This window comes from Hippoglossus hippoglossus, chromosome 23, assembly GCF_009819705.1.
Source record: "Hippoglossus hippoglossus isolate fHipHip1 chromosome 23, fHipHip1.pri, whole genome shotgun sequence".
In the NCBI taxonomy this organism is placed as follows: Eukaryota; Metazoa; Chordata; class Actinopteri; order Pleuronectiformes; family Pleuronectidae; genus Hippoglossus; species Hippoglossus hippoglossus.
In genome coordinates this window covers 12,696,339-12,719,813 of record NC_047173.1, presented here as the reverse complement: position 1 = coordinate 12,719,813, position 23,475 = coordinate 12,696,339, and the positions used below count along the sequence as shown (strand labels likewise).

The window sequence follows — 23,475 nt, the reverse complement described above, 5'->3', positions numbered from 1 at the left end:
TCAGCTATGTATCACTTAACTCTGCGGGGGACGTCCAAATTTGTTATCCAAATGTTTCCTAAGACATGTTATTATGTATCCTCCGCAGCCGTGGTATGGATGACATCTGCGGCTCTCAGCCACTTCAGGGCATTTCTCATGTACTACAAGCTGCTGCTGTGAGTGACAAAGGAAGTAAACTGCCAAGAAGGGAATAAACACACTCGGGATATTCCTTAATCGACATATTACTCAAGAGGAAAACGCCAAGCGGAAGGACCACTACTGGAACGTGTGATGTCAGTTTTTCTTTATTAAAATAGGAATAATACAAAGGCTACAAAATTCAGAAAAAAGGCCGTAGATAGAAAAAACAACCCACTAACACAAAATAGCAGCTGTTATATTTCAGGTTTACATTGTACAAATATATAAACAGAATGATCAGGGAGTCAAAATACTCGAGGAGGGTATTTACAAAAATTACAAGTTGTAATTTACAGGACGCGCGAGGCCTATTTACATGAAGGTAAATTAACAAGTCACATAAATTAACAGTTACAAGTCCATTCGTTTTTTCAAAGAAGGCAACAGGTCATGTGATCTGCTACGTGACATAAGAATATTTGGTTTCCCCAGTTTAGTCTGTGAAGCGTCTTCCTTTCAAACTGCTGCTCCACAGACTTTTATAACCTTTGTAAGAGTTTCTGGATGTTTTTAATGTACGTAGCATTTTACACGTGATGTTCAGAACAAGAGAAAATCATTTACGCTTTAAGACAACACCGCTAAAATGCACCGGGGTCAGAAAGTGGGAATAACAGGGTCATCGGGGGAATCAATTGGGGGGGAATTATAATCTGCAAAGTTTTTTTCTTTATCAAAAGTGTGATTTCATATCAGTGGTTTCTTCCTCATTAACAGGGCGTCATTCTTCATGAACTAATTCTGTCACAACTTCCAAATTTTCTTTATTTTTAGGAAATGATCTGGGGATAAAAACTTTTGCATGACTTTGATTGTCGTCTTTTTCAGCTGATGCATTTTCACTTCCTTGTTAAACTGCCCCCCCCCCCCCAAAATAAAAAACATTCCATAGACAAAGATGGAAGACATGACTGCGTGTATCAGCAGGACTTTTATACCACGGCTCCATCTCACGATCACTACTGTTCAGACTCTGGAACTGTGTGTATCCAGGATAATTTGGCTTCACATCTGGATAGTGGGAGGAAGTGGAGACGTGTCGTCCATCTTTATCTACAGTCTCTGGTTTGAATGTATAAGGCACATTGTCAACGGTGTGTTCCTTTCTGTTTCTGTGTCTTTAACCTGGAGTCAAACACGCAGCATGTTATTACAGGTTAGAAACAAAAAACAAGTATCATTATCTGCAACATCTTCTGCTCTTTCCAAAGAAATAAATACACCAACCCGACCGCTCACAATCCACAAGTCCTATCTTTTAAATATTAAACACAATCCGAAACAGGAAGAAGCCAATCTGACATTACTCAGTGAACCAAAAATATTCCAGATCTATAAGACCTATAAAATCTTACGGCACGGCAGAGACATACTCAATAAATCTGCAGTTATGTACATAAGGAGTCACTTTCCATGAAATTTAAAAAGAAATACATACATATATATAAAATATCCTACTGACCACACACAGCCCGCCAGGGGCCACAGTTCCCTCCAAACTGGAGACCAAATAACCATGTTATATTTGGCATGGCTCTTCTCTCTCATGCTTCAAATATTAGCATAAGATCTGGAGCAGTTTGCTCAGTTCCTACTTAGACCCTCTCACGGGGGGGGGAAACTAACAGTTACAGCTAACTGGGGAAAAGGCAGTCCGGCTACTGCGCACAATTAGCACTGAATGGTTCGCCAGGGCTGCTGCAGTCAGCGTTTCAAGCAGCTATAGTGTATTCTATACACCTAATTCATGGTATATCTGAAGCAAAGTTTACAGGTTTAAAGTTACAGACCACTTCTTCTTCCTTTTTGGTCATACCTTGTTTATTATTTTTGGGTATGGTTATATTTCTATGGCATCTGAAATCACTATGGCCAAATTTGTATAGTTGTTAACATCTGTGTGTGTGTTGGAGGTAAATAAAAGTTTTGCAGTCCAGCTCAACACGTTAAAATAAAAAAGCAAAGAAAGAAATCCCAGTCACAGTCGTGTCCAACAGGGAATCTGGGCTCCGTCCATATTCAAGTATATTCCAGGAGATAATACTGAGTCACACGTGTCATTCTCATGTCAAAATACAATTAGTACGTCGTCCATGTGCCCGAGACTTTGGTTGTAAAAATGTTCTGGAGGCTAAGAACCTGCATGTGGAGGAATGCGGGAGATTCCACTTTATCGTATCCAGTCTTCAATCACGAGTCCCCGTCCTCTCTGTAAAACGACAGCTTCGGCCGCTAAAAATCCCCAAACTGGTGATTTCTCCTCATGTCTCCCCTGCGGTCCGCGCCGGAGAGGTCCGACCCAGAGTCGCCTCCCGCCTCTCGCCAGCTGTGGTACGCTCCGGAATTTATTTCAGTTCCTCTCCGGGCTGGGGTAAAGTTTGAACACTTTATAAATCCACTCCGAGTAGAAAGCGACGTTGACGAAGAGTGCAGGCTGCGACGAGGCACATTTCGTCCTCTGGATGCTCACGCCTACGATGACTTTGCGCTCATGCTCCTGGCAAACCAACGGGCCGCCGTTATCTCTCTGTGGGAGAAGGGCAGAGAATAAAACATCAGAAACACAGAAGATTCAAAATTAAGCCCAAATATCCCAAGATATCTTGCGATTTTTAAATAATTTGAGTGGATTTGCGAAACTCTGCTGACACACGCCCTCAACCAATCACGAGGGAGTCTCGGCTGTCAGTCATGATGTTTCCCCTCGTTTTTATAGCATCAAATCACAAAAATCTACTTGAATCAAAACCAATCAGTGTAATAAGAAGTACCCAAAATTGCAGAAAATGTATTTAATGTTTACTCTTTAGTTTGGTTTATGTTCCATCCACTAACATGGAGGAGGCAGGACATATGACCTATGCTGCAGCCAGCCACCAGGGGGTGATCAAGATGATTTGGCTTCACTTTTGGTAAGCAGTGATGTTGTCCATCTTTACATACAGTCATGCATTTCCCATTAATCCCCAACTTCAACGTTGAACATTTCCTCTGGGACTATTTCTCCAGTAGAAAGTAGTTCCAAAGAAAACTACATTTCAAGCTGTTGCCATGGTAGTTTGTTCTGTGGCTCGATGACATTGTGAGTACTGTACATTCACGTTCTCCTTACATCACAGACACCTTCTCCTCTCATGCCGCCGGCGCATATCCTGCTTTCCCCGGCGTCCCCTTTGATTTGCGAGCACATTTCATTGTTGACCATCGGCATGGTGACCGTGTTCAGTGCCTCGTCGTATCCCGCTTCTGTGCGGAGAAGAACACACAAACCAGTGAGTGTCAGAGGTCACACACGTTTACATCTCTTCAATTTGAATGATAATGGAATGTAGTGTTATTGGCATATTGGCGAGTGAAGGCAGTACTTTTGGTTTCGCCCCATCCATACATGGTGCAGTTGGTGCCTTCGGGGATGTGACAGTCTTTCACTGGAAGATGAATCGTGGAGGCGCCTTCAGACACAGGTGCAGGGCTACAACAACAACACACAACAGTCCATTAATTATACTTTAACAGTAACACAGTTTAATATTCGGATCTTAAATATCAGTGGAAACGTCGCGTGGGGCTGGAGACTCACTCTGCTAGTTTCAACATGACCAGGTTGGATCCCTCTGGGCCGCAGATCAGGCGCGAGATGCGTAGCCTCGGGTGGTGCGACGACTGGTTGAGGTGGCGCAGACCAACCTGCACGCTGTAATCCCTGAGATCTGGAACACTGAAGACCACAAGGACCAGTGTGAGATGGACAACCTGCAGTATTTGTGACTTGTGTAGTCGGCCGCCACTTTGATCAGAGATTAATTTGATCAGGTTGAGGGATCAACTGAGGAACGTTAGAGAACTCAGGGCTCAGATCTACAGTGGGCTCACTTTTGAATATTGTGGGGGTCCAGATCAGGGGGCGGATCCAGGATTTCAACATTTTCACCCTTTTCACGAGGAATAATTATGAGATTTTGTTGAAAAGAGTGAAGCACATTTGGGGGACTGATATCTATGAGTGTGTGAAATTTGAATTGAAGACGACTGTTGGGCCTCAGTGATCTACTGAGTACAGATCTAGTTGGGTTGCGTGTGGTCAAACCATTCCATTCAATTTTAAACAGAAAATCCATCAATGCACAACGAACATTATATCAGTTAATTCAATATTAAAAGCAATTTTTTCATCATAAGCCTTCAAAATTTGCGAAAACGGAAAAACAGCGATTCCCTCCACTACACAGCATCAGCTTCAAGCTGCTGATCTACACCACATGTGATACCTACAGTACTGCACATTACTACACAGATAGGGAGGTCTCCATTAAAACCACTGCTGCAGATGACAGAGATACTACATGTACAAGTATACGAGTGGCTCTGACAACTGCAGAAGTTAAACAGATCTCCAGTCCGACTGCTTTGTTCCATATCTCAGGTCTGTTTGAGGATAAGTCTCATTAAACGGGATCTGGCCTGAGGAAGCAGGCGTTGGAAAGATATGGTGAAGTCAGACACACAATAAAATTCTGAATTACCAGGAGGTGAAGCACTGTTGGTCCGTCAAGACCCAGTCCTCTCTGATCAGCGAGCCGCCACACAAATGAGCCTTCCTGAGAAAAAACGTGAAGAAGACTGTTATATTCACGACCAGGGGGACGAAGGAGAATCTGTAAAAACACAGAGAGGTAATAGGACTTACTCTCTTTGGATGCTCACCACCCAGCTGCCGTCTGTACCTTGCACTTGATGTCCGCCGACTATTCTGGTGTTTATGTGCACGAAGCATGATATCTTTGGTCGGGTTAGATCTTTAAGAGAAAAAGGAGACGCTGTTTATTTTTGATGGATGTATCATTTATCTTTCAATGGGAAAAGATTTATTAAAAAAATGTCAAAGCAGGACCATAAAATATGATTCGATTAGTCCGGTAAATGACAGCAGATGGATTCAATATAAAGCGTTTAAAAGGGAAAAGATTAGAGATAAGAGGAGGAGGAAGAGGACCAGACTGGTAAAAGCCAGATAAGTCAAAGTGATACTCACTGCTTGGTTGAGGAGCTACTGTAGATGATTCACCTGATAGAGGGGAAAGAAAAAACAGTGTAAGAAGAGACGTGACAGCCGCGGGAATAATTCTGACCCGTCGACCTTAAAACGACACAAAACCTCAGACGCGGACCGCACCTTTCTTTACTTTGCGAGCACTTCAGATCCGAGTCGTTGTCGGAGGCTACATCAGTTAGCGACCGCGGGACGGAATGAAATTTGCTCGAGACCTCAAATACTGCATGCAGGACATGTTTTACATTACAGTAATTATGGTGCAGCCATTCGAAAGAGGCTCTTCGACGCAACATGATTGAAACCAGCCATTTTCTGGAATAAAAGGATGACAGCACAGTCCTGCATCTGTTTGCTGTTTGGGCATCACGGTTATTCTCTGCAAATTGGACTAAACCGCAAGCTAACACATTACGTAAGGCTGTGTGAAATAAAGATTATCACGTTATAGGTGGAGTCGATGAAATAAAACAATCCTCTGCTTTGTACCAAGCGCAAATACACGATCTATTTAAAGTGTTTTTTTGGACAATCTGAGGGTCGAATATTTGTTTCTGTTTTCAAGCAGCTGGAATCTGAGCGACATTGTTCAAATACTTTACACCTGGAGGATTAAAGGAGCTAAAGGAGACCAGGACCACGTTGTCCTGAGCTGACACCGGAATCACTTCCCTGAGAACTTTTGCATATCGCAGCACGGGGTCACTTTAGTGGGTTGTTTTATTTCAAATGTTTACAAGCATGTGAAGAAGTGCTATTAATTTTTTCTCCTGGCTTGTGGTCATAATTTCTGAGGTAATGCAAGGGAACACTCATGATGATAGCATGGGGGACACAAGGTTTATAGCCACCATGTGCATACAAAGCATATTCAAGAGGAAGTGCATCATGGGGGAAATTGTGTAAAGATGCTATTCAGATGTCGGGACATTAAAAACACACCAGGAAATGTGGTAAACTCTTTGCATCTAATTAGAGCAACTTTTTACGAGTGTGTTGGGGCCTTATTGAAGACCAAAGAATTGGAGATTTCGAGAGTAATAGACAATGTTTTGCATCAAACTTTGTCCGATTAAAAATTAAAAGTCCGATTACTTATTATAATGTGGGGCTGATGTGCCAAAACATTAAGTATTTTGTAAAGTATAACGAAAGAAAAGGCTCCACATTACTCATTTTAATGCAGGCAACAGACTGGTGTTCTGAAACTCCCACTCTCAAAAGACACGTGGCCTAAAAAAACACTTTATTCTTAAATGACAACTTTATTCTCGTAATATTACGACCATCTATTCTGAAAGAGCCTCCACCTTCAAACTGTTTTGGGAACTATGCTTATTTTCCCCTTCTTGCTGAGGCCAAAGTGAGATGCATCACGTCTGTGTGGTAAATATGAAGCTAATGCCATGAGCTGGCAAGATCGGCTTAGCACAAAGACTGGAAACAAGTGCAGGAAACTCCCACCTGCAGCTCTCAAACTCAATAAGGAGCATGTTGACGCTTGTTGGTACATCGATTCCCTCATCACTGTTAATAAATTATACTTTTTCACTTGTGTGTATGATTTCTCTTTTTTGAATTACATGTTCGAAATAAATACAAAATGAATGAATGGCTAATCCCCATGAGACAAATAGTGAATATGGGCTACAGAATAAAAATTTGATTGATGAACCCGGACGTATCCACTGTTACGTAGATAGACGAGAGAGGAAACAAGGTTATTTAGGCCACTCACAGTGTTTCAGTTTGCAGTAGTCCCAGGCCAGGCGGTTGTTTGGATTGGTGTAGCACCAGGGGCCGTGCTTGTCCCGGTCCGGGTTCCGGCAGTAGTTGTTCTCCAGCCCTACATGGGACACTGTAGAGTGAGAATCCCCACTGTAAAACACACAAATACAGATTCTCATGTTCCATTTGTTATTCTGCACAGAGCTCACGCTGGCCCGTGTCTCATTAACATGCACACTGCCATGTCGTGGTTACACCTTTAATGCGCGTACAGTTCATATACACTGTAAGTAACCGCGGTGTGTGCCTGGAAAGTCTGACTCTGGCTTTCCTATAGTGCAATCAATCCTCTGCATTCGCTGCACTGAGCCCGTAGAAGGAAACGCAGAGTTTTGTGAAGTGTGCTCATGGGAGTATGAAAGTATGCACTCTAAGCATTCGGCAGGGCTCAGACCAGTAGGAGCCACATCCTCCTTGGAACAAATTCATATTTAATTGTGTCTTTTTTGCAGCGTCCCACTAAAATTAAACATAACCTTCTCAGACATCCCTGGAAAGCAGCTAGTGGGTACAAAACATAATGCCAAGCAATAGACAACAATTTGTCAGGAGGTGAAGATAATTCCACATCCCAGGAGAATGTAAAACAAGCTGTTGCTCTCAGCCGTTTTTCCTGGGGCGACCCTTGACCTTGAGCAGGATAGACTCGCTGGCTGCAGTCAACGCGAGGGAGCTGATTGGCTTTGATCTGCTTCCCTCAGAAAGCACTTCCTGGGGTCAGGGGTCGGCTCTGGAACATGTCCATCTGTCTGTGTCATTTTGGCTTTTAAAATTCCTATAAATTAAGTAATTCCAACAGCCTGACTTGAGCATGAAGCAACCGCCCCGCAGTGGGCCACCTCTCCATCACGATGGGTCACTCCGAGAGCACCCCAGGGTTTCCTCTCGACAGTTAGATGAATAATAATTGGGCCTCGTATTGACCCCTGAGGAACCCCCCCGATTTCCTCCCACTGTTTGTTTTCACTGCTTAGCTTCATTCATATGAAAGGGATTTTCACATGGCAATGGGAGCTAAGTTGTCAACAAACACTGAAAAGAATGTCAGCCTCTCCAGTGTTTCCTAACGCAGCTGAAGCTCGACTGGGAGTGAGGAGGAGGAGACACGGGACACATAACAATGCAGAATCAATGAGTTTGTTACCTGTCTATGTGATGTGACCAGTTGGCACAGGGAATCCCGGAGCGAGTTATGGATAAAGTTCCCCGGTACATCTCTCCGATGTCCTCGTAACACTCTGAGGAAAAACAGGATAAGGTTATTTTTATTGATTTTAGAATAGCAGATCCCAGCAGTTTCTGAAACACCTAAATACAGTCTGTGAGCGGGCTGACTCGCAAACGAACATTCATGCAAGTGCAGAGACGAGGAAAGGGATTCGGGTGTTTCGTGTTCTCCTTGTGGTTTGCATCAGTTTAATGTCAAGGCCTCCCCGCGTAACTGGTGGTTCTCAGATGTAATAGAACATTTAAACCGTGCTACGTCTTTTCTCTTAAACAGAATCAGAGGAGGGGTTTGTATAAGCCGCTTTTTGACATCTGTGGTCTTTTGAAACGCAAAGCAGAGAAAGATGGGAAACGACAGCGAGAACTATTGACAAAGTCTGGGGTTTTGATCTCCCATGAAGCGGAATTCACTGGGCAGTTGCCAAGCGGTCCAGTCCTATGGGGAAAATATCGAATGTGTGATTCTCTTTGCAAAAACATGACAAGCACCTGTAGTCCAGTATTTCAAATCTAATTATTGAATAATTGTTAACTCTTAAAAACACTTGCCACCTGGAAAAGGCTTTGACAGACTTGAAGGAATAGTTCACATTTTGGTAAATGCAAAACATTTGCTCTCCTGCTGAGTTGGATGAAAGCTCATGCCTGGAAGGTAAATATGCAGCGATAGTAGCCAGCAGCTGTTTCGGAGTTGGCCTCTTTCTGTCCAAAGGTTAAAACCATTCCTTAATCCATACATCTTTCAAATTTATTTCAAAATCCAAACTGAGAAAACAACTGCAGCTGCTGTGTCTAGCTTTATATCTACAGTATAATGTGCATATTCCCCAAAAATGTCAAACTGCTCCTTTAAAATCCAGCTTTTTCAGCCATTTACCTATTTTTTGTGTGGCCTCAGCATCACACCTGGGGATCTGGGTGCAGTTGGCTTTCCTCTGTTTAGGGTCTGTAGTGAAGCACCATGGGTAATCTGCTCCATCGGGGTTACGGCAGTAGTTCTCTCGCAGGTCTCTGTGGCACACACACAAACTACAATTTAAATCATGGTGCTGATTACTGTGTTTTTTGCAGCGTGGCTAAGAACTTCAAAATCCTTTTTCTTGGCATTTCAACAGTCGAATGCATGAAATGAACAAATCGCCGCCTTGACACAGCACAGAGGGACTGAATCCAACCAATCACGAGCCGCCAAACAAGCGTGACTCACTTGCATTTGAAGTTCTGGGGCAGAAACGAGTGGTTATGGGGGAACTGAGAGTCCCAGCGCTGACACGTCACGCCCTCAGGAGTGACAGACGTTGTGCCTCGGTAATCTGTGCCCTTCCCCTGGACACAGGACGTCGTGACATTGACGTCTGTGTCCTCGCTGGAGTCCGACTCTAAGAAAGAAAGAGAAAAAAACGTAGATTTGTAATCGTGTTGAAAGCTTGAGAAAAGAAGGCAAAGAAAAAGAGAGGGAGTGGTAAAACACTGAAGGCAGGAAGGAGGGAGGGAGAGAAGGAGGGAGATATTAATCCCCAGAAGAATGTGTCGTGTTTAACATAGAGACAGATGATCAAAAACAGTAGCACTCCCCCTCTTCGCCTCTGCTGCGATAGGAAACTTTATGTGTATTCATAACACCGGTGCCCCACATTCTTGCACGTAGGGGACATCCACAACAATATGCAGTTATCTAACTTTTGCTGACACCACACAATGTCACAGGTTGTTGTTGGGAAACTCCCGGAGCTCATATTCATGAACACATATTTAGCCTCGCAATTAAACATCAAAAACTTCAGGATCCGGGTTTGAATTTGTTTATTTCAACCCAAACAAAGATATCACATCCAGCCTGGTCCGACTGGGGCAACTTTATCCACCGGAAAACTATTCCAAACATCTTCAGATGGAATTCTGCTTTTCAGCAGAGCAGGAAAAGCCGGTACGTAGGGAGCGACTTCTCCCCTCCGGATTTCTGTCTCTGTTTCTTTAGCCTTTGACAAATGAGATTGGGGAAGATGGAGGAGTGAAGCAGAAGTTTTGAGGCAGACACGAGCTGGCGGGGGGGGGGGGGGGGGGGGGGGGATTCTTCGGCTTGATGTAATGCATGCCAGTGTCTGTGTGCACTGTGTAGCACAGGTCAGTGGTTTTTATCTTTCTGAGGGCAGGCATTGAGGGATACACACATCTGGACAAATGCTGATCCTCCGCCCAGGCTGTAAATCATATCATGTACTGTATGGTGCATGTGCGTAAGCGGCCGACAGAGACAAAGAGAGATGCTCTGTGTGTTTGTCATTGAGCATGTGGGAATATTTCAAAGCGCGTTCAGTGAAAAAATTAAATTCTCCAAAGGTGCGACCTCTTTTCGGCATCCACTCTTTCTTTTTCTTCATCTGTATTAAACATGGAGGCCAGTGTTCCACACTACAGCTCAATCAGACACATGTGAAATGGGCCAATTATAGTTTCCGGCCTAAAAAAAGAAAATCGGGAAAAACAAATTTGCAAACATGAAAAATACCCCATCTCAATTTCAAAGAGCAAACAGTGACATCCTTGGAAACAAGTAATTGTGTAAATACTGTGTCATTTCCTGACAATCCACAAGACCTTTCAACAATAATATTCTAAATTGGTGACGACATAAACTATCTTCGTAAGGTTCTAAGTTACCACAAGCCTCCAAAACAACCTCAGTGCATCTGGGCATCGATTCTACAAGTCTGTGAACGGGGATCAAATGGCATTGTTTCATAAGATTTTCCATCACTTCTTGTTTTGATCATGGGGATGGAGATTGTTGTTCTCAGTTGGGTTTTAATGCTCCACACACCATCCACTGACCCCCCCCCGAGTCATGCATGGAGGCATCTGCAACTGTTTTGTTCTTTGAGCATTAATTAAGCTTTTCCCTATAATTCGCCCATTGTCTCTGAATATATGAATGTCAAAAACAATGTTCACAGTACTAAATCCACTATTAGACCTTCCGGTGGCAATGTGGGACATCGCAGTATAGTAGCCTCTATTGTAGTCCTCCGCTTTATTGCCCCTAGTCATCTGTGAGTGGTCTCAGTAAAACACTACATGCTCTCTGAAGTCAGACTCGACAATTTACCAACAACATATTTACTCCTCCTTGTTGAGGTGGAGGGATTTGAACCCAAGCACCACATGAAACACTGAGCTGGGTCAACAAAAGACTTGAGGCTCCGCAGGGGACCTGACCGCAAGAACCTCAAAACCGCCAAAGTCCTGCATGTAGCAAACTCCCTGACGCACTCAAACCACTTGCTGGAAGTGCTAAACCGCCATTGGTCTGTCCCAAAGCCAAGCAAGGGATCCTAAATGCTATGAATCTGACAATGGATTCCTAACTGTGTGAGACATGCACAGAAGTCGGGACATTTCCGTCAGTTGTTCCACACATTTTCCATAACTTTCCCTTGCCAGCCCCCAGGTAAAATGTCTGGAAAATACAAATATCTGAGGATGCAAAGGAGGAGCCAAACACGTAGGAGACGCTGATGAAGATGTCAACTTGGAAAGACAACAGAATTCGAGAGATTCGGGTAATAACACTTGTTACCTAGATGTTACTCCTCGCCTGAATGTTCCGGACATCTGGCCCAGAAAATCTCCTGCTGCATATTTCATATGTGAAAGGCAAACTCCGAAAAATGCTTTGGACCCAATGTCTGAAAAAGGCTTTACTTGTTATCAGGTTGTGAAGGAACTAGACACGGAGGAAAACCAGCAACAAAGAAAAGCCATAAATCAGCGTATAACAGTAATTTAGTCTTCCGCTGATTTGTTGAAGACTTGTCCACAAAGCCCAGGCCCCAGATCTGAGTGTATACAGTGAATAGGTCCGTACCACACACAGTGATGTTGCAGTACTCCCATGGAGTTTTCGGATCCATGGTGTAGCACCAGGGACGGCGACGATTATCTGGGTTACGGCAGTAGTTGTCTTTTAAATCTTTGCCACGATACCTGAGAGAGGAAACAGAGGGGAAGCGGGGAGGAAAAGAAGTAATGAGGAGGGAGAGAAGTAAGTCATAACAACTGGTGAGGTCTACCTCCCTCGGGTATTAGCGTCATTTATTTAAGCATCTGTCATGGGCGTAGGCGGGTGTTGTACGTGAGAAATGATAGAGTTTAGTTCTCACTTTTTGGGCTGGAAAAGGTGTTTGTGAGGCCTCACTGAGTCCCACCGCTGACACTCCTTTCCGCTCTCTGTATGGTCCATTTTGCCTCGGTAATCCTCCCCGTTACACGTCATACAGACGTCTGTCAACAAAGCAAAACTTAACGTTACTCATGTTATGACTTTATAAGATACAGACAAAGATATATACCACATAAACATTGATTAAACCTTATTTGGCTTTCTGACGTGAACTGAGTTATCACCTCCGCCAATGAAGTTATGTGTTTACTGAATTGTTTGTTTGTTCGCCTGCAGGATTAGGTAAAAAACTGCTGATCAGATTTTTAAAGAAAATTGGTGGAAGCATAAGACATGGGTCAAAAAAGAAGCCATTACATTCTTGAACAGATCTGGACAAAGCGGTGAATCGGGGATCACGAGATAAGGCAATTGGGACATTTTCACAAATTTTCCAGAGAATAATTCAGGGATCGTAACGAAAAGAATAAGATCGTAAATAGGGGACTGATATCTGAGTAGGGCTAGAAACCTGTAAATACCAATGTGCAGCTGAGATTATGTGGATTAGGTCAGGAATGAACAGTTTGTATGTATCTTCAATAGCTGTCTCACTATGTCCAAACAAACATCCTGGATTTATGGGGACTGTTGGGCCTTGGTGGAGGTATCTGCTCTGCTAAAGCTGACCGAATGTAATTGTCCAGTAATGATGTTTCGGAGGGCCTTACCCTCCGAACACTGCGGCACACCACACTCCTCCACCCGTACGTTGGGGTCAGTGGTGTAGCACCACGGACCACCAGGATCGTTCTTGGGATTCCGACAGAAGTTCTCCCTCAGGTCTTCCGCTGGGAAACTATCAGGATAAAACCTACAAGGGAGAAAGTGTTACCTGATACTGTAAGCTGTATAAATACATTTTAGTTGCACACTTGGCTGCTCCGCTAGTATATACAGCGGTTGTACCTGCCTGCTAGTGCTCTCAGATGCATGCAAAATAAATTCATTCCATTAAGATGTTAACCCAGTTTTAACAAATGTTAGTGCCCATTATGTGACCAGGTTACATTTTAAATCCTAGAAGAAAGCAGTCATAGCAATCTCATGCAAAGTAGGTCATCAGTACGTCTCTCCTCTCCAGGTTTGCACCTTTTGGGCGGTTTGCCACACTGATTGCTGCCACATCGCAGGTCCCTCATGTGTGAAGCAGCCAGACTCTGTCACAGCACAGTGACCGCCAACAGCACAGAACAACGCCACGAACCACTTGGAGCAGCCCAAGCGTGTCATTTACTGGCAGCCTTTGAACAGGTCTAAACCTAATCCCTCTCTGTCAACTGCTACATCACGTCAGTGTGACCGAGCCGCTGTGAGGCCGTAAGAAAAAGAACCAGGCGAAACCAAACATGTGGGACGCAAGCGCTGGGAGAGGCATGGGATCCCCGCACTAAATGGACAGTGTGTGAAATCTGTCTTGTGTCAGGGCAGGATGATTAAAAGCTGGCATGTCAGCACCCCCCTGATCCATGTCGACCGCATTCCCCCCTCCCACCCAGGGAGACGGAGAAGGGGAGAGTGGAGAAAAAGAAAAGTTTTTTGCACAGGAGGAGGAGAAGAAGAAAACTCGTGAAACTTTAGTGGTTTAAAAAAGAGAAAGTGAGCAGAATGAATGGAACGAGCCAAAAGGTTGCTCGGTGTTTAACTGATGATGCAAAAAGAAAGAAAAAAAAAAAACATGTGCAGGGAACGACGAGGAAAAAGAACCAGAGCCCTCCCTCCCTTCAGCAGCTTGTCTGAGCGTTCTACCCCAGGCAATGACTCTTTTCCTGGGAGAGTCTGCTCTGCTCTCCCCTCTGCGCCCTGGGGTTTATGCAAGGCTTCTACACAAATGCGCAATATCATTCAGCCCAGGCGTGGAGGAAATGTCAGACATATAACTTGGCCCAAGGAGAGACAGAGCTAAAGGAGACAGGGGGGGGGGGACGACTTTCAACCGCATTGTAATTCCTACAAGTGTCAAAGTATAACAGGGTTAAGTCTAACATTGACATTTCACTTACGCATTTAACTAAAACAAAACACTTGCTCGGAAGCAGCACTGTGCCAAGCGCCACAACTCACATCTGTTGTGTGTAACTCTTAAGCTTAATATATATTTCTATCATACTACAGTGTCCCTAATTTATAAATGGAATTACACGGTTCGTCACGTCACAAAAGAGGCCGCATCTGGTGAGAGTCCGTAAAAGGCCGTGGCATGGGAACAAGTTAACCATAATGATGTTGTGCTAACAGATGTTGGCCAGTTATTCATCTCCTTGCCAGAGTCTGTTCCCATCGGAGCGCAGGCAGACACTATGCACACATGCTTCGCTCCCTGGGCCGACTTAACATATTGGCTAGATTTTGGGATATCGCTAAAGATGAAATCTAGACCTGAAGTAACTGCTGCGCAATGTCGAGCAACGTGCACCTGGCGACTGGGGAACAAACACGGTCACGCTTCAGTGCTCCAGCATCCAGAGGAGTGAGAGACGGAGAGATTAAAGGAAGTGAGGGGTTAGTGGGTTGCTTGATAAATATTGAGACATAAATACAGGCGTTTTGGAAGCAGAGTGTGACAGCTGACATCTGCTGAAGTGTCCTGAAGGGAAAGAATCGACATTTTGGGGGAGTACACCGACTCACTGTCTTGCCGAGAGTTAGATGTAAAGATCCGGCGCACGCAAACTTTAAGCTTAGCTAGGCATAGTTAGAATTAGCGCCGTGTAACTGCCACAGACTGTATGGACGACATGACAGATCCCCGAAAGTAAAGTCAAATCATCTTGACTTCCCCTTTGTGGCTCAGTCTCCTCCACTTTAGCAGATGGGACATAAAAAGTCAAAAAAGCATATTTCAGGTAAGTTTGATTTTAAAATGTTATTTAATGCTGTAAAAACCTGATAAACAGCTGAGACTCGAGATTGGTCGAGCACATGTATCTCGCTAACATGTCTCGTGCCGTCTACTGGCTCCAAATTATGTCGAAAGCGCAAGACGGCGGCTTCTGTATCAGACATATTTTAGCTTAAATCTTTGTACAATGGGAGGAAGTAGAGCTGCGTCGTCCATCTTTGTTTAAGGTCTACTCTAACGGCCAGTTCAGCTCGCATCAGACAAGCCATGCTAACAGTTTCCAACAGTTTTTAGTTTTCCTGCAAAGCTACACTCACTAGCTGCTGGGGAAAGCTTCAGATTGAGACACATGAATCATTCCTAGAGTTTTTCTTTCTTCTCCAAAAAAAAAAAACAACCTTTTCCTTTGAGCAAAACATAAAATCCAATATGCACCAGTGGGTTTCTGAAGCCAAAAGCGCTAACAGACCTCCCAGTGGAAATGTGCCGAAAAATAAATTAAGGTCTCTGCGGGAATAAACAAATGACTGCGATGTTATCTATTATTAAGAATATGAATAACAATGTTCCATTCCTCTCTCCAGGCTTGGCCGGGCATCAGCACACACTGCGGTTCAAACACTAAATATAGACAACAGGTGGAACTCCCATTCCTGGAAGGGAACCTCCTGAGAAATCACCCCTGCCCCATGGTGATCGGTCAAGCGTGAAAATAATAGTTACCTGAGACTCAAATGGTGCGTGGTTCATTATGGTGGTAATTCTCACCCAGCGGGATGGTCCCATGTTAGGTAACCCCACAGTGGCTCTAAATCTCCCTTAAGTAAAGCTCGCTTTGACCCTTTGAAAGTTAAAAGTTGTTGACAAGCCCAGGCGATGTTGTCAGACGCTACATTTGCCATTCGGGAAGGAGCCTGAAAGTTTGTGTCAAATAAACAATGACAAAAGGCTCCTGATGTGAATAACTGCTCGTGAAATGGGAATAGATGAGGGGAACTGTAAGAGACGAAAGGAAAAGACGGGGACCAACACCGCAAAGTGTTGTAATCACTGATCTTGTATTTTCCCTCATGTCTGTGGCTTTGTGAGCTCAGCTGGACAACAGACAGAACATTACTTCAGTCCATAAATCTTTGCATTTTTCTTTCTTTCATTCTACCTCCCCGCTGTACTTCTTCAAACTCTTATTATTCTGTCTCGCACCCCACCCCCCCCCCCCTGGCCCGCCCCCATCGCAGTTAAAATATCTCGTAACTAATGAGCTCCACTAATGAGATGCTGGCACAGAACCGTCCTCGCAGAGTCGCTGATCTGGCCTCTCCTGAAGCAGTGGAAAAACACATCTCTACTGTACACCTGATGACCTTCACTGTCACAGACCAAAAAACACACACACACCAGCCTCATTGGGGAGGACATCCCTGCATGTGTTGAAAGAAATCTGACTTAACTCTGGATAAACGTTCAAGCGTCTCAGAGCCTCCGCCTTCCCTTAACCCCTGAGGTGCAAGGGGATGATTTGAACATCGGTAAATCAGCTGCCGGGGCCTGTTCTATATCAGACACAGAGAAATAAAGAAGGAGCATCCGGCAAGGTGGCGGAGGCCAGAGGATTGGAGATGCTGGGCTTTGATGGCTGCAGGAATGCGGCCAGGGGGAAATGAATAATTAACACCCTCTCCTCCCTAAAAAACACCGCCGTCCAAGGCACTGCACGCCCAAGGTGACAAGTGAATCGTAACCACCCGTCCCACGTAGAAAAATGCATTTTGTTTGACTTGTTTAGTTGGAGATGAGAGGACTTACGTGTGTTCATTGATGTTATTATCTGACCAAGCTTGGCAAGTGATGTTTGACTTCGTCCAAGACCTCCTCCCTCTGTAGTCCTTGGTGCCGATGATACACTCCCTTATATAATCTGAGCAAAGGGCAAAGGGATAAAAAAGCATTTGAAAACATCCATCCATGTTTTCCCTTTGATACAAACTGTGCCTGTGTGTTCCCTCGTGTGCCAATTTATACAGCGTTTCATAAATTAGAAGTTTATTCCCTCTTGCTGCCCTGACCACCTGGAATACATTTTACCATGTATGGTCAAATGAGACCTTTTCCCACTTGTGTCTTAGTGTGTCCCGGCCTGAGTGTTATTCCCAAAACAGAAAAGTCCTTGAAGTTCATTTAATGTCACCGGGCGGGGGGGATTTACGTAAATTCTGCCGTACATTCTAAAGTGCCAGATTCCAACAGGCTGCGCTCCGACTGTAAACAATGAATTTCTTTATTGTTTACACTCCACTCAAGTCTGCTGCATGTTTATGCGAGCGACAAACCTCATCGGAGTGATTAAACAGCTCGGGGGGGTGAACTAGGGTTGGTTGCTTTTTATTGTGTCAACAGAAAGAGACCTTAACAAATCGAGAAAGCCAACAACCTGCAATCACTGGCAAACCCTGTGGAAACCCCTGCCTGCACCTGAGCGTTCTCATGAGAAAGAAAACAAATGAGTCAGACTTCGGGATTCACCTTTTTTTTCGTACAGAGTAAAGTTGACGTTGGCCTGCTTCTTCACGCCGGAGGTGAAACGGTCGAAGGGAAGCAAGTAGCATTTCCTGTTGTGCTTCTGAAAGTTGAAAGCCCTGTCGAGGACACACGGGAAGTCGTTGAGTCGAGATGGGACCACGATAAACAAGAAAAATATGTAAATACTGAGTCCATACAGGAGGAGAGGAGGAGTGATAACAAAAAAGAGACGGAGAGAGAAAATACAACTCACCTGCAGTTGAAGTTTTTCTTCTTGCATTTGCGAGCGCATTGCTCCTGCGATCGGTTGTTTCGTACCAGAGGGGCCTGAGGACAGTCTGTGCAAACCAGCATGTGGCTCTCGCTCTTCTCATACCGCTGTAACGACTGATGGATCCTTCTGCAGAAACCTGAGGAATCAATAAAGATGCAGCCTGAGAACGTCTTTCGGCACGTTTCGATACAGTCGTTATGTTCACCTTGAAGGAGACGGGCCAGCCAATGCCGCGATCGCCTCACCTGGGAGTTCTGCATGTTTCTAATTTGTTAAAAAACGTTTACATCAGCATCAAAATGCGTAAGTATGACTTGGATTACTCTGGGAGCTCAGAGTCATCCAACTTGTGGAAGCGGCAGCAGAAAATTTGGACGATCCACCAGAGTTTTATGGCTGAGGGTGTTAAATTTAATTAATATGGTGCTATGTTGTAATGCACGAGTATTTTTAACCATTAACATTAACCATTTAACCATTGGTTCTCCTTGTTCTCATCAGAGATTGGACGTGAAGATTGGACGACTGAGCCCCAAAAGTGAAGCCAAAGCATTTTAAACGCCACCTGGTGGCTGGCTGCAGTGTTGGTCATAAATCCGGCCTCCTCCACGTTAGCGGATGGGACATGGAACCAAAAAAGTAAACTCAAAATAAACGTCAAATTCGATATTTGATGCTATAAAAAAGGGGCACAACTGGTATCTGGGATATTTGGGCTTCATTTCTGGATAGAGGAAGGCAGTGGATACGCATCGTCCATCTTTATACACAGGTTATGGTTCGTTCCTAGAAACCATGTGGAATTTGTTTGTCTCCTCTTCACTGACAAAGCATCATCACACATTGCTCAAACACAGGAGGACCCGGCCAAATGCTTCTCTGCTGATGTCAAGTTCCCGGGGCTGAAGATGAACTTGTCAAAGCAATGAGAATATTTCCTTGAGTTTTCTCCTGGCGGGTTCAAATATTGGAACGAGCGAGAATGCTGTTTTGACGGTTTTGGCACGGACGACGCGGAGGATCTTCAGCTGTGCCGGCCACAACGAGGGATCGCACGAGTTTATGTCTTGAGAAAAAGCTGGTGTAAGGTATGTCTGGGACTGAAGACAATATTTCTTAAAAGCAGAGTGGCTGCTAAACTGCGTAGACAGCCGGCAAAACAGAGTGATGTCCATCCAACAGGCGGATGTGCTCCAGTCCATATCTATGCATCTCTCATATTTTACTGCTCAGAAACAGAGCCAAAACAGTTTTCTTTTACAGTTTTACAACTTTGTGGTACCCATTTGATGACTTGCATTTATGACTTCCTATCAGGCATGAGATGTCGAAACAGGATCACTGCTGCAGGCAAAGGCTTTTGTTTATTAATGAACAAATCAAGATGCAAATTCCAATGGAAAGCTCTCACGGTAGTCATTGTTTCCCACTAACTAATAAAAGCAATCGGGATCCAACACGTTTAATTGATAGGCTTTTCACTCCGAATCACTCCTTCGGAGGAAGGACATCAAAAGAGAAGTAAATCATTGCAAAGACACAGCATAATGTGTAAGACATCCAAGTGGGTTCAAAAGCAGGACAAAAGCATATTTTAAGTCTAAATCCTCCTGCGATACATATCCATCATTTTTACCTACTGGAAAAAATTCTTCAGTGGGATGGATTTGTAGAGGAAATAGCGTTTCCAGGGGGCTACAGCGAGATCATCAGATGCACTGTGGCTCGGTTACAATATAATTTTCCCGTTTATAATTAGGGGGCAAGTGCGAAATAAATCACACAAGAAAATCTCCTGCTACTGAGTTACAGCAACGTGCTGCTGCGCCAAGATCCGACACAAGAAGTTGTGTGTGTACTTAACATACTGTAAACTGTGGAGCGTTTAGAGGCTCCTCGTGGTTGAAAATGGTTTTTGGGGAGGACTTGTTATTAATGTTTGGGCTGGACTGGACCACATCTGGCACTCATCACCGTGTTGCTCCAGCCCTGATGTCTGGCCAGGCCGCTCAATTAGATTTCACTTAGTCTCTTCCTCTCCTCGCAGTCAGACCGCTGCTATCTCCAAAATCCAGAGCATTTGCTGAAGGTGGAGATTACGATAAAAGGTGCTCGGGCAGAGGTGAGAGTGAGAGAGAGAGGACATTTAATGGGAAGGGGGCGCAGGTGTGGATTTCTGGTTTGATCTTAAAAACGTGGAGAGGAAAAAGGTGAGGGAGCAACACTCTGACCCTCCTCAGACACTTCCACTTGAGCACAGAACCCAAAGCGTCTGCTGAATAAGTGTGCTGGTCGAGTTCCCCTGTCAGAGCAAAGTAATATTAATAATCATGGAATCTATCAGTGAATAGAATGTAAAGATGTGTGGGATGAGGAAGAGGAGGAGGAGTAGCAGGTTCAAGGTGTGTGCGAATTAAGCAGACATTACATCTGGTCCATGCACAGAGCAGCACAATGTGGAACTGAGCTCCGCAGCCAGATGTTGCCTACGCACCCCCACCCCTCTGCCACACACACACACACACACACACACACACACACACACACACACACACACACACACACACACACACACACACACACACACCTTTTCTATCTCTCTACCGGGACATACCGAATACCTCAGCTCAGGCGCGCGTTTTACTTTCCCCAACTCCAGCAGAGAGGGGGGGGCGGAGGTCAGGGGTCAGGGTCGGCACCCCCTGGAGGTGGTAACTATGGATTCAGTGCTTTGACTCGGTGACATGTCAGCCGGGGGGCAGATGTGAAGCCGGGACACTGACTGTGCACGCATGGCCACCAGATATCACGGACTCCGCGCGTCATGGCGCAGCGCGGAGCTGGCCTTTTTTTTTGGGGGGGGGGGGATGCGGCTGTGGTGCGCACCGGGCGTCCCGAGCTCCATCCCCCAGAGTAGCTGCTGGCGCGGGCCCAACAGATGCTATTGACCATGACCTGTATAAAAAAGGTTAACGACAAAGCAGTAAGATCAGCAGATGTAGTGGAGGAATCATTTGGGCGGCTGGAATGGCACAGGGGTTACCCAGAGGATCCACGTCTATGGATCAATTTGACCCACATGGCACGTTGGAGGGGCAACAATCCTCCAGGGCATCAGGGTGATTCTCCTCCTTCCACTTAAAAAAAATCCTTGTTAAAAGGTTTGATGAGTCTCCTCGCGTAAACAGCCCTGAGCAGGTTCATCTTCGTAATTAGTTACCGCAGAGAGCATCAAACACGGAGACGACCCAGAGCAAGACGGGACTTGTCATCAGGCTCGTTCCGTGACTCTCGCAGCTATGATCAGAATTAAAGAAAGGTCGTGTTTACATGCTTATACACGTGGTTGGAAGAGGAAACTCAACGAGGTATGCGTGTTCTACCCTAAGCTGCTTTAAAGTAAATCCTGAGTTTACAATTTTAAAAAAACATGAAGAATTGGGACTTTTTTCTAACTTTCTAACTTTAATTCCTAGGGGTGATTCCTGTTTTTTTTTTAGTTATAAAATAAAAATGAGATCCAACACCATTCATGCACATAATCCTCATCTCCTGTCTCTCTTACCTGTGTCCAGTACAGTGAGGGCAGCGCACACCAGAGCCTGGTAAATCCATACGTTTATCCTCATGGTGGCACAGGGGCTGTGGCGCAGGTTCGAGTCCGGAGGAAAGTGTCGGTGGCTGTGTGAAGTCCCGGGTGGCTGGTGATCGGCACAAGACTCACTCCTTCCTCCCTCGGATGCCACTTTTCCAAGGAGCCGCACGTCCTCGGTTCAACCCCCTTTTGACTCGGGTGTGCGCCGCTCCTCTGTCAGCGGCTCCTACCGTCAAGTCCCGCGTAATCAGCTCACACAATTTCCGGCTGGGGTTTCTTACCAAAATAAAACCGGATGCAAATTCTAGTGACAGTTTTTCTAATATACATCATAATGTCAACCAACAAAACTAGCTGTTAATTTACCCTGCAAACAAATATTGTACTGTGTCTTATTTTGCTATCGGTTCTCATTACAGACGCTGGACAGTGTGACGTCCTCCCACGATCCAGAAATGAAGCCAAAATATTTGACATTGACTTTTCAGTTTGGCCCATGTGCCGTCTATTAACATGGAGGAGATCTATATTGTACCCAGCCACCAGGTGGCGATCAAAACACTTTGGCTTCACTTTTGGATGGATGTGATGGATGGACGGACGGACAGACAGAGAGGCAGACAGACAGACAGACAGACAGACAGACAGACAGACAGACAGACAGACAGACAGACAGATAGATAGATAGATAGATAGATTTTCTTGAAACTTGGTGAAAAGGTGGGACATGGACCAAGAAAGATGAAAGATTAAAATGAAGATAAAGGGGCAGATCCAGGAATGTATTTTTTACTTTCCTTAACATTTTGGGATTGGATTTTTTATTTTTTTGACATTGTCACAAATTTACCAGAGAATAATTCATAGTTCCTGATTTAAAAAAATCTGGCACATTTGGAGAACTGAATTTGAGGGGACTGTCGGCCCTTTGGCGGAGATATGTGCTCTACTGAGTGTTCTAGTTTACAGGGTATTAGGAGCTTTTTTATTGTGACCTGAAACACAAATTGGTTTTACCCAAAATTCTCCCTCTTATCAAAAGAATTTCAGCATATTTCTATAAGAATGAAGGTTTAAGTAAGATTATGTTAATCAAAGTCAGTCAGCCAGATTAAGCCAACAGAGATAGAATAATGGTTTATTTGTTCTGTGCCCTCCCTCCCTCCCTCTCCATTAATATACAAAGCTTCATCATAAAACGTTGGTGCTTTTATTTTGAAAGCAACCGTCCTTATTTAGCCATAGTGTTCTATTCTGGTTTCATAAATTAGTTGCAGAGCACTTAATTACTGTGCATTCTCGCAGACATGTTTAGCCTCATGTTGGTCTGCATGGTGGCGCGTGGCACCACATTTTAATGAGGCAACGCTTTTGAAGGGGTTAAGCTTGAAATAATGACTTTACTGATGCTTCATCAATCATTTATAGATCAGCTGTAAACACTTAACAGCGAGCAATAGATTTTAATTTGCCCGGTTGTGAAGGAAATCTCTTTTGAGCTCTTCAGCTCATCAAAACCGCTGCGATCGACGAGAAGAAACAGAAGTACCACTTTCACATTTCCCCCTTCGACAGCAGGTGGTGATGCTGAACCAGACACTGGTGTAGTGATGTCAGGGATGATGTTGTGTCATGAAAAGTACCCGTGTTGAGGTGGCTCTCAGTTTTTGGCAAGAAACTAGCTCCTTACATTATCCTTCTCTCCGCACTCGCCTCGCATCTGCTCGGCTGAAAAGGCAGATGGGAGTCTTCATGCACGCCAAAATTCACTTGA

General features: G+C 44.6%; 1 protein-coding gene across 2 annotated transcripts; it reads right to left on the bottom strand.

Annotated features, from left to right (window-relative positions):
* Nucleotides 1-1,165: 1,165 nt before the first annotated feature.
* Nucleotides 1,166-22,037, bottom strand: hgfa (hepatocyte growth factor a). Of its 2 annotated transcripts, none has more exons than XM_034578118.1 (18): nucleotides 21,672-22,037; nucleotides 18,086-18,242; nucleotides 17,836-17,948; nucleotides 17,119-17,230; nucleotides 13,142-13,284; nucleotides 12,412-12,532; nucleotides 12,117-12,235; nucleotides 9,459-9,630; nucleotides 9,129-9,280; nucleotides 8,169-8,262; nucleotides 6,975-7,114; nucleotides 5,219-5,251; nucleotides 4,874-4,982; nucleotides 4,710-4,784; nucleotides 3,767-3,904; nucleotides 3,552-3,658; nucleotides 3,299-3,432; nucleotides 1,166-2,713 (listed from the first exon to the last, which is right to left on the bottom strand). In XM_034578118.1, the coding sequence occupies exons 1-18, from the start codon at nucleotides 21,733-21,735 to the stop codon at nucleotides 2,537-2,539; spliced, it is 2,160 nt and encodes a 719-aa protein (XP_034434009.1). In that variant the 5' UTR covers nucleotides 21,736-22,037; the 3' UTR covers nucleotides 1,166-2,536. The 2 variants fall into 2 exon arrangements, with proteins under 2 accessions (XP_034434009.1, XP_034434010.1); XM_034578119.1 differs by having other exon boundaries at nucleotides 9,129-9,262; nucleotides 21,672-22,036.
* Nucleotides 22,038-23,475: the final 1,438 nt, after the last annotated feature.